At 43.6% G+C, this 11,363-nt stretch overlaps 1 protein-coding gene across 4 annotated transcripts; it reads right to left on the bottom strand.

Annotated features, from left to right (window-relative positions):
• Positions 1-14: 14 nt before the first annotated feature.
• On the bottom strand, positions 15-10,533 carry LOC128940987 (uncharacterized). Of its 4 annotated transcripts, none has more exons than XR_008483322.1 (7): positions 10,401-10,533; positions 4,615-4,765; positions 4,048-4,141; positions 2,948-3,066; positions 2,250-2,392; positions 1,534-1,654; positions 15-215 (listed from the first exon to the last, which is right to left on the bottom strand). XR_008483322.1 is itself a non-coding variant. In XM_054282862.1 (7 exons), exons 1-7 carry the CDS (start codon positions 10,424-10,426, stop codon positions 190-192), a joined length of 729 nt encoding a protein of 242 aa, XP_054138837.1. In that variant the 5' UTR covers positions 10,427-10,533; the 3' UTR covers positions 15-189. The 4 variants fall into 4 exon arrangements, 2 of the variants coding, with proteins under 2 accessions (XP_054138837.1, XP_054138836.1); XR_008483321.1 differs by having other exon boundaries at positions 1,506-1,654; XM_054282862.1 differs by having other exon boundaries at positions 1,534-1,703.
• Between the last annotated feature and the right edge of the window lie 830 nt (positions 10,534-11,363).

Here is an 11,363-nt window from a genome sequence, read left to right on the forward strand (position 1 = left end):
CTTTGACCAGTAAAAAAAACAATAGAACTTCCATAAGCAGGATTTACAGTCTGTTTTAAGCAAGGTGGTTGTAGCACAGTTGAGATCCTACAAAAATATTGTTTTAGAGTATAGTACACATTCTGTAAAAAAACCTGACCTCAGGGGGTGAGCAGTCCTCTGGCAGTTTTGGGATGCCATCCAGTATTTTCAGGTTTGGCAAATTGGAGAACACACTTAAAGAGAGGCAAAAGAAAAGAACAGAAATTGAGAAAAATAATCTTGGGAAATGTTGAGAACAAAAGAGACACTGATAAAAAAGAAACAGTGGATTCAAAAGTATCTAAAATGGATTTGGGTTGGAAATCTTGATTTGTCATTTGTTGCAGAATTTATCTGATAAAGAGCTAATTAAAACTCTCAGATTTCACTTCATTGCACCACCTTTATATCCTCAGACCCAATAAAGCACTTCAAGAATCTGTCTTCCAACACTGACAATGAACACAATACCAGAGTTACACCAAATTGCACCAATATTTAATTGCCCTAAGAACTGGCAGATTGAGAGCAGAAACACAGTTAGGAATTGTTAAAAGGTGGTTTCTGCTTTTGTTCTCCTGGACTTGTAGATATGCAAACAAAAGGTGAAATTCATCATTTAAAATGTACTTTTTCCCCTTCCATGCTGATATCTGCCTCCCTGCCTTTATCAGCACCACACTGCCAAAGGGATGCCCACAGGACTGCTGCAAACTCAGAAAGGTTTTCATTAAATATTTATTTTAAACTTCTCCTTTCTTTTTTTCCCCCTCTCAGGAAGCAATGGGAAGAGATATGTCCCACATTCTGCAAGGTTTATCTCCAAAATATCAACACCTGGCTATGTTTGTAGTGGGACAAAGCATGCAACCCTGCAGATTTTCCGAGAGAGAGGTTTAGAATACATGACATCCTCCTGGATTTCTTGGATTGGAATTTCCATTGCCAGTGTCTGAGGCTGCTCTGTTAAATCTCCAGCCCATCCCAAAGGCTGCTCAAGGGACAGGGGGAATCCAGAAAAATCAAATGAAGGGAACTTGATTTTCTGCTGCTTTTGCTCCCATCTTTCAAGACATCCCCCTGATTCCAGCTCTGACATGTAATGCAATTTAGGCAGAAGCCACCGAGGATGCAAGGAGGCTGAAGAGAGTTTGAGTTGTAGGTAGTTTCTATTAATAAAAGGGAATCTAATTTATCTGCCCTGCTCACTGTCTCTGAACTTGATCCATGGGCTTAGTTCAGTTCCAGAACTGCCAGTCATGTCATTAAAAAGCATCACAGGCAATTTCTGAATATTTGGGGGCTTTTATCACATAATAGCTCAGTAAGCCATGTTCCTGGAGCATTTCAGAGCATTAAAATCACAAGAAAAGGAAAACCTTCTTTAAAAAGTTTGTTTGGTTTGAGATCCCATTCCTTTGAAACTCTGGCAAACATTATTTTGTGTTTATCACTTTTGTTAGCCACGAGAGGGTCAGACTTACAGCTGCCTGTATCTTTCCTGGAACTCACAGGGATTCCTCTTGAGGATGAGGGATTCCAGTGGGGTGTGCCTGAAGTCTGAAATCCCACTCAGGCTCGTGATGTTGTTGTCAGCAAGAGATAAGTGCTGAATCTGAGGGATCTTTGGCAGCTGTTTGAAGGATGTAAAGTGGTTTTTATTTACATTTAGCTCTCTGCATCTGTAAAGTACAAAGTGTTTGGCATCACTATCACATCTGGGACAGAGCCCCTACAACAGGGATGGGGTTTATACACTGGTTTATATTTTATTCCCTTATTTCTTTCTCTTGTGCAACAGATGCATCATTTTTTTCTGTTCTCAATACTACAACTCTCCATACACCTAAATACACAACAGCAGAGTAGCAACAGATGGAATGTAAAATAAATTTACAGTTGTCATGGCCTCTCTGTTGGGGTTGTGCTCCCCCATCTCTTCACAGAGATTCCTTTTGTGTGCAACAGCTCCCCTTTTGGCACAGATCTCCCTGAAGTGGGCTGGACTCATTAATTATTCCCCAGGAATAAAAGGGTGTGATGTGATCTCCTGACTGGGTATTTTCAGCAATGAACTGATGGATTCTCACTCCAGCACCCCCAAGAGCAGATTTAGCAGCACTCAAGAGCCCGCTCCAGCTGTCACTTCAGGAAAATTCGGATTTCTGGGCTATTACATAAAAATAGAAACAGATTACATGAAAATAGAAGCAGGACATTTTGTCTACCTTGGCAACCTTATGGCACTGAGGTCTGTCAGGGAATTGTCCACCAACCAAAGCTTTTCCACCCGGATTAATCTGTGGAGGATTCTTTTGAGGTTTTCCACCTGGTAAAGATCACCCAGGTCCTGGAATGAAAGGTTCAGCTCCTGGGAAGGGTAAAAATAAGAGAAATCACTTTTTTTTCCCCCCTTGCTTTGTAATAGCTATATAATTAAATATAGAATTAGTCAGAGGCAGTTAAAATGAGAACACATTTTATGCTGCTGCTCTTCTAACAATTGGTGGTACCAAGTGCCAAATCCACCTCAGAATCAGAGTGCTGGACTCCTTAATTATTTGAAAGGAAGGAAGAAACCATCTCTCAAGCATGAATTTCAGTGTCCATCTCCTCCTTCCTCTATGAGTGGGGTTACCAGGGTGTGGGAGGGAGCAGGACTGAGTGGTTGTGGCTTTTTGGTTTGGCCTCCAAACTCAGCTGGCACCAAAGTCCTGTGCAGCAGCCAGATTTAAATATTCATAGAGTCCTCACAGAATGGACTGAATTGGCAGGGAATTCAAAATTCATCCAATTCCACCCCTGCCACAGCCAGGGACACCTTCCTTATCACAGGTTTAAATCTATTAAATGCAGTGAGCAGCCAGCACGTGATTATTTGGCTTCTTTACAGCTACAGTCCAAAGTGTTAATGAGAAAGTTTTACAGCACAGTTTTCCCAGTTCTCTTGCAGCCTCTTTTCCCATTTCTCTGTGTCAGTTACTTGTTTTCTTCTTTTCAGAGTATATTCTTCTTTCCTGAAAAACAGCTCTTCTTCTGAGGGCCCTGGTCAGAGAAAAAGATTTACAGTTGAGGATTGATACAGAACTGGCACTTAGTCACTTGCTGGAAGAATATATATTTATATTGCTGGGAAGATTCTGTAATGAAGAAATATATATAATATTATAGGTGTGTGACTTTCCAGGCTTCTGAGATTTAAATTAATGGGAAGATTTTTCTGCCATTCCCAGACCCATAATTCAGCCAGCAATCTGCAGTCTTTGTGCATGGTTGGTAAATGACAGATCTGCTACAGATCAGAATGAAAACCATTTCTGAAAGGTTGTTCATAAGGACCTGAGCTCTAAAATCCTTCTCATTCCTTGCCATGCTGTGAGTTAGCCTTTGATTGTCCTGAGAAAGGAAAATGTTTCAGCTTCCAGAGCAGTGCCAAAAACCAACAGCTCCATTCCAAACCTCATTTGTATTGAGACACACACACACTAAGACTTAAAGTCTTAATGAAAAGTTTAGAGCTGTGGGCATCTTCAAATTCCTGATTAAAGCAAGGACTGGCTGGAAATCTTCCACTGTTTACTCCCAAACATGCAAATACTGGATTTTAAAACCCATCTGTTCTTGAGAGTGTCTGTAGATTGTAATTGAGCCAATTTAGTCTTAAAATACAAGAAATGTGCCACTGTTTGCAGGGCTGGGCTTCCCTCTTGCTTGGCTGTTTGGCACATGGCTACTGCATTCTGAACAGTCAAATGTTAATCAACTTCTGAGAGAAGTAATCAGCAGCACATTAATACTAAAAATTTGCAGTCTGCAGCTCAGGCAGTTGTTTTTCATTTTGGAAATGACAAAGGATAATTTCCTAATGATTAAAAAATAAAGCGAGCGTGGGCACTGTGAGCTGAAATCCTGGAGTTTGCCATTCTTTTGAGAAGGGGCAGGATTTCAGCTCATCCCTTTTTAAGATGCACTCTTTGACTCAATGGAGTTAGGGCTGAGATGCCAAAGTGTCTTTTTGATCTTTACCTTCCCTCACTCGGGGGCAGAGCAGCTGATTCCCTTTCACACTGTGTTCCTCTATGTCACACCAGCCAAGGTACTTGAAGGAGTCAGAGGGAAGCTTAAAAAAAGGGAAAATAAAGATGTAAAAGAATCAGTAAAAGCTCTCGAGGTTTTGGCACTGCATTTTCTCTTATTTCTGGCCTTATTACAGCAGAAATCCTCCAGTCAGAGCCACATGCAGGAGCTGGTGAATGCTGTGGGAATTCACAGCTCAGTGGAGGTTGCCACAGCCCGTCCTGGTTAACTGCAATAAATCGGCTCAAATATTGGAGGGAGCCAGCTCAGGGCTCATTATCCCCCTGCCCAGAGCTGCAGTTTGGTGCTCAAAGGCTGAGGCAAATCCCCTGCCACAGCTCACCCCAAAGAACAGAACCTTATTTACATTCCACCCCAGTTTTGGAGGATAGAAGGAGGTAAACAGAATCCTCTTCAAAGCTGAGGAGGAGATTTCTGCCTTAGCTCCTCTTTCTCAATTTCTCCTCTTTCTCTTTTCCAGAAACCTTCAATCAGACTGGGAAACCCAACACTTACTGGGAAAGGGAGCCTGGGCTCCCAGCTCTGCCCGAGGGTTCCTCTGTTTTGGGGTAAAACCAGTGGAATATTGTGGGCATCCCTCAGGATGGAGCAGTAGGAGGAGTAGAATTTCAAGAACTTCTGGTTGCTTGTAGTCAGACCTGAGGAGCTAGAGAGGAGATGTTGAGCCAGCCTAGGTTCTGTCCAGGGAAATGCAAATTTTGTTGGCTTTGTTTTATAATTACAGAAAATACAGAATAGCTCAGGGTAGGACTTGCCAGCAGGCAGCAGCCACATCCTGAGGCCAAACCATAGCAACCTCCTCACCTGAGCTGCATTTCCTTACACACAGGAGCCTTTCACAGCTGTGTCCAAGCACCAGAAAGAGGAATTTCCTGGCATTTTGTTAGAAAAACTGAGTTTTGGAGAAAATAGAGAGCTGAAATTGTCCAACAGCATGATATGTTTATTCCCTTCCACCCAGGAGAGCCCTGCTTCTATGGATCTGGGCTGGATGAAAAGATACCTCAGTTTTTTATTTTATTCCATTGTGCATGTGGTTTAGCTCATTGTTTTACTAATATTAGTGTATTTATTTTAGTCTTTTGGTTATATTCTAGGATCTGGAGATCCTAGAACATCAGAGATCTGGAGAAAAGCTGAACTTTGTTCAATAGAGTCTTCAAATCATAGAATCATTATGGGAAAACCCTCCAAGGTTACCAAGTCCAACCTTCAGCTTGAAGCCATGTGTTCATGTACTCTCTTAGTCCCTTGCCTAAGAACACTTAAAAGTCACACTTTATACACCCCAAACGGGGCAATTTCTCCAATTGTGCTTCAGAGGGATTGAAGAATTTGCAGGCTGGCAGCTGCAATTTAGGAATTTGCCACAGAACTGTTGAAAACAATGATTTAATTTAGTCAGGGTGTGCATCCAGCATCCTGTAATTTGATGTTTATTTTACAGGCTTGGGGAGCTCTTGCCAGGGAGCCTCAGCATCATAAAGCCACTGGAGTCAGGAGCAGAAATAAATAAATAAACAGGAAAAAATAAAATAAAGAAAACAGAAATAAATAAATAAAATAAAATAATCAGAATAAAATGAAATAAAAATGCAGCTTTAAAATGGTTTGGGGAGAGAGACAAGGAAGGTCTCATAGTGGGAGTAACAGGCTGAACAGAGCATTGGTTAAAATGCACCATGACAGATTATTGGCAAACCCTGGTGAGGAGAGGTGTCCTGGTGGGCTCAGTGCAGGAGCAGCCCTGGCAAACACCTCTGCTCCCTTCTGCTTTTTGGGGGGTTTAATGGGGTCACAGCCCCAGTGAGCTGTAGGTGACTCCCAGCGTCCTAGGGTGACGTTATGATGTTTGTATCCCCATCCATGTGTTCTGTTTATGCTGGATATTATGTTCTGTGCCTTCAAGATTGGCTCTGAAGGGTGAATGTTTTGTTTTGGTTTCTTATCAGCTGCTCCCCCATGGCTGGCGGGACACAGAGACAGGGCAGTACATGGTGCTGCTTTTGCTTTTTGCTTGGCTTTTCACTTTGCTCTTTCTCTTGCTTCTGCTCATTAGCTAGTTTAGCTAAACAGTTCAAATTTCTTCCTGGATTGTTTCTCTTTTTCCTTTTTTTGGACCTACTTAAACCTGCCCCGGACTGGGGCCTGGGAACACCGAGAGTTTGCACCTTGGGCCTAGCGGGGCCTACTCTGGGCAGCGCTGCCTCAGCGCCAATGGGACTGAGAACAGAGCGACAACCCCCAGAGAGACTTTCTGAATTTGTCATCTTTTTCAGAGTGGTGTCACTCAGTATTGTTCATTTTGTGTGCTGGGGAGTGCTGTGCCTGTTAAATAAACAGGTTGTTTCCACTTCTCTCCAAGGAATCCTTCCCGGCCCGGTTGGGCACAAGGGTCGTGTGGGTTTGCTTTCTGGAGGGGCCCCTTTGGAGATTCTCTACCGAATTTGCCCTGAACCAGGACACCCTGGAAGCTGTGTGGGCTCAGCATTTTGGAAAGTAACAGATATTTACTGAGGGACTTTTTGAGGTCACCTGGAGGCAAGCAGCCCCTTGGGGGATGTGTTAGAGAGCAGCAGGAGCTCACTCACAGCAGCCCTGTGAAAAGAGGATTTGGCTAAATGGTAAAAAAACCCAGAAAATAATAAAAAAAAGTGCTGGGAATTCTTGTTTAGCTCTATCTGTTAAAAAAACCCCAGAGAATAAAAATAAAAGTGCTGGGAATTCTTGTTTAGCTCTATCTTGCTGTTTGTTCTGCTTTTACATCCTTTTATGTTAAATGAGATCAGAGCAAAGAAATTTGTAGAAATTCTTTTGTGTTTAAGAAAAATATCTGTTATTTTTCTCAGTTTGGAAGTGATCTTTTAGGATGTATTCAAATGACTATTTATAACTGCAAGACTTTTCAAAACCTACCTTCCTCTCAGCTAGATACTACCTCCTCTGCTGAGACAGGAATATGCACTCCCAGCCCCTGGAAATGTGGTATAAAACATTTCAGCTGAACCATTTAACATGATATCTATTCTGATCTCCTGGCAGGAAACCCACTCACAAAACTCTGTACTGGTGATGGCAAGTAAAACATAAAGTTCCAGAAAAAAATAAAGATGTGGTGGATACAACTTCCCCAGTCAGGTGGGTAGTGAGATTTCCATGGGAAGGAGTGACAGAAAGAAACATCTTTCATCTCAAAACTGCCTGGGTTTAATAAGCACCAGCTGGACCCCCAGATTATGTCACAGGAGATTTTTCTGGAGTGCCACACAGCTTTCCCCTCCCTTGCATTGTTTACCTTCCTGTTTTGCTGCAGAATTGATGCAAAAGGAGTGGCAATGAAGGAGGCAGGATGCAATTCCAAGCAATTACAGATCTCACAATACATGAAAGGAACAAAATTTCCTGCCTTGATTGTGAGGCCCTTTGGCTGGATATGAATCTCCAATGACACCTCTGGGAGCTGCGCACTAGATTATGTCAAGCATTAAGGGAAAAAATTAGATTCATGATGTCTGTCCAGGCTGAGTCATTTCCTCTCACTTCGCCTGCAGTGAGAAATTGGTGGTTATCATAAATCATGGGCCTAAATTCTTATGAGAGAAGAATTAATTTCACTAATGGAAACCCTCTGTGGCAATTGCATTCCTCCATTCTCCCTCTTTTTGGGGGCTGTGGGCGACTATTTATGATGTCCTTTAAGCAGAGGTGCTTGACTATATTTTAAGAATTCTGTAATAGAGGTTTGGAAAGGAAACTTCAAAAGGTAATGGGGGGAAAAAAAATCTTGTGTGTGTGACCAGCTCCTAATTTCTGAGGTTGGCCCTCAGTCCAGTTCCTAACACAGTCACAGCTTTGCTGCTGACACCAAAACATTACAAAATTATTTTCCATCTCAGTAATAAACAAAACCCCACAAAACTGTACCAAACAATTCTTTGCAGGCACCTTGGAGTCTGCAGTGCTCCCTGTGAGCTGACAAGAGGGAGCACAGGCTGGGGGGTAACTGGAGGCACTTGTGGCCAATCCCTTGCATTTTACATTATTCTCCTCAGTGGAAGTCCCAGGGAGGAATTCAGTGCCTGAAGTGATTTGCAAACTGTCAGGAATGAGAACAGAACAGCTCCTGCCTTTTTCAGAGCATGACTGAGGAGATAGGCTGTACCCTGGAAAACCCTACACTGCTGAGCTCCCTGATCAAAGCCCAGCTCATCAGGATGTGGGGCTGGGAAATGTTCTGCTCTCACTGACACCTTGGCCAGGTTTGCAGAGAGCCCAGGGAAAGGTTCTGCTCTCAGACACCTTGGCCAGGTTTGCAGAGAGCCCAGGGAAAGGTTCTGCTCTCACTGACACCTTGGCCAGGTTTGCAGAGAGCCCAGGGAAAGGTTCTGCTCTCAGACACCTTGGCCAGGTTTGCAGGGAGCACAGGGAAAGGTTCTGCTCTCACTGACACCTTGGCCAGGTTTGCAGAGAGCCCAGGGAAAGGTTCTGCTCTCAGACACCTTGGCCAGGTTTGCAGGGAGCACAGGGAAAGGTTCTGCTCTCAGACACCTTGGCCAGGTCTCCAGAGAGCCCAGGGTGCTCCAGGTTCCTGAGTGCAGTGCAAGCCCCTCTGAGTGCAGCTGCCCTTCAGTGCAAGACACATTAAAAGCCATGAAAAGACTTTGAAGACCTGAAGCTGAGCTGCTTCTGAAACTGCACCAGTGAAAGATACTGAGTGAGAAACAGAGTGAAAAGTCCCTCCTGTGTATGTTTTAGCTATTTGGCTGTTAAAAAAGGAGTGTCAGTCAAATGCTTTCTCCTCATGGAACAGCAGCCTCCACAAACAAACATCTGAGACTCTGTAGCTCAGGTTCAGCTCTGCTGCACAGAAAATGGGGAGCTCAGCTAAAGTGGAGTGAGGATATGAGCAAACTCTTGCATTTGGGATTTGAAAGGCTTTTTGTCCCAGCCTTTTGAGCAGTTTTGGGCTCTGGTCTAGCTTCTAACAGCCTTATCCCAGCTGCTCTTCAGGAATCAGCATTCTCCAGCAGGCTTAGCTTTCACTGCTTTCCCCTTAAATCTGAAATCCCTGGATAAAAGGTTTGGGAACCAATAGTAGGGTTATTTATAACTCTTCACATATCAGGATTCCCGTGGTGCTTGCTACATCCCACCAAATCACAGCCCACATCTGATGGAAGGGGCCCTGCTCCTGTGGTTGAGCTCAGGGAGCTCTGGTCAGGTTCTTATTTAGCAGCAAAGTGCTCTCAGATCATTCAGTCCTGATGCTGTGGGAGTGAAAAATGTGCACCATTCTAAAGGAAGGAACCAAATCAAATGTGTTTCAAGATCATCTTGAAGGAATAGAAACAGAAAATTCCAAACCAGAGAAACTAAGAGCAATAAATCCTCCCAAAGCAAAGAGTTTGTATCACTGGGTGAGAGCTGCTGATTGTAGGCTCCAAGAGAGGTTCTGGACCTGCCCAAAGCACCTGCACACATAAGCGAACACTCCCAGGTTCTAAACACCCAATTATTTGTGTTGTCCCAGTCAATGGCAAATGCCAAAGCCATAAATGAGCTGCAGGGATAAGTTACCAGCACAGCTTGTGAAAGTATTTAAGAGATGGCAAACTCAGAATTCAGGCTGTGCTTCATTTCAAATGCACACAATTTACTGCTCCAAAGCAGCTCTGCTTGTATGCAAACATTTATTATGAGAACTCTCTGAACTTAGGAGAGTAGAAGATATGGACACAGTGTTTGCATGCTCTATTACCTTTCAATTATTTTTATAGGAGTTTTAGGAGACATTATGCAACATTTTGAAGCAGTTCTTCTGAGCGTAATTTAGTGACAAACACACCTGTAAGTTATGGCTACAAAGCATCCTTGCTGATAGCTGCAGCATCAATTATCTTGCTTTATGCTTCATAAAATTGCCCCCCCCAAGACATAATTAACTTAATTAGGTCCCATCACCATAATGATACACTCTTAGCTAATTAACTAACATTTTCCTCTTGGATCCAGCTTGCGCCAACACAAAGCCCACATCTCAATCCACACATTTTCACAGCAAACTCAACATTTTTGTTGGGACAGCTTTTTCCTTCCAGCAATCAGGCACTGACACCAAGAAAAACAGCTCTGTTTGAGCTCCTGTTTTCCCTGCACAGCAATCTCCCTCAGCAATACAGGCTGGTTCATTTTAAAAAGACACTCAATCCTGTAACTCTATCTTTGTTGTCAAAGCATGTCAAGCAATGACTACAGGTTCGTGTCTCCTTGCACCCTCCTACCTTTCAGACATGTCTGGCTGCTGCATGAAATCCTCACATCTTGCACAGGGCTATTTGTCTACAGGCAGGGCTTATCTTCCCATCTCTGGCCCTGCTCAGGGAGGGAGTTCCAGGCTCTCTGGAGAGGGGGAACCTGCCGGGATCCCGATGGATGGATTCGCTGTCTCCAAGGAAACGCTGTCACCGCGCAACGCTGCCGCCGCTGTCACCTTAGGAGCTATTGTTACCAACCTCTTAAGCACACCAAACAAATTCCTGGGCTGATCCAACTGCTATCAGTGAGCTGGCTCTCCAGAAGGTGCCTAAAGATAGGTTGGTGATACCTGTAGCAGGATACGTGATCATCCAGCTGAATCTCTGGTCTGCGCCTGCCGGCCGCTCCACTTTCAATTCCTTTCACGGTTTTGCCCACTTGAAGTTGGTATTTTTGTTGCCTAAAAGATCTCCTGCTTCATTAGTGGCTTGTTAAATGCCTTATTAGTGTATCTATCTGTTGGATGAAAAGAAAATACTTAAAGAGGGTCAGGTTTTATGTAATGTTCAGGAAGGTTCTTTATCGGCACCTCTTCGTTCTGTTGGGCGTTCTTGCCTCATTTCAACGTGCTTAGCCATTTTAGGAACATCTTCCAGGCTTCCTTCTTCAGGTTTGCAGCTGAGAATGAGAACAAGAGATTCTTCTCTTGGTGGGAACCAACAGGCCAGGTTTGTGTCTGGTTTTATATTATATTTTTCTTAAAACATTAAAGCTGTATGTTCTGAGAATCGGCCCAGTGAATTATTCCCTTCAACATGAGTTTGATTTTTGTTTGTTCACCCAGACAAGTGCAGGTGCTGGCAGGGCTCCAGGGTGGGATTGCAGCAGCCCAGTGTGGTTGTGGGCACTGGTTAGTCCCTGCTGAAGTTCCCAGATGGCTTTTAAACTCCAACAGTGGTGGTGGGACCCAGGTTTTGGGGGAAGGTTAC

Source organism: Melozone crissalis, unplaced genomic scaffold (genome assembly GCF_028551555.1).
Source record: "Melozone crissalis strain CALT ecotype California unplaced genomic scaffold, PUWL_Pcris_2 ptg000034l_1, whole genome shotgun sequence".
NCBI classification, from domain to species: Eukaryota; Metazoa; Chordata; class Aves; order Passeriformes; family Passerellidae; genus Melozone; species Melozone crissalis.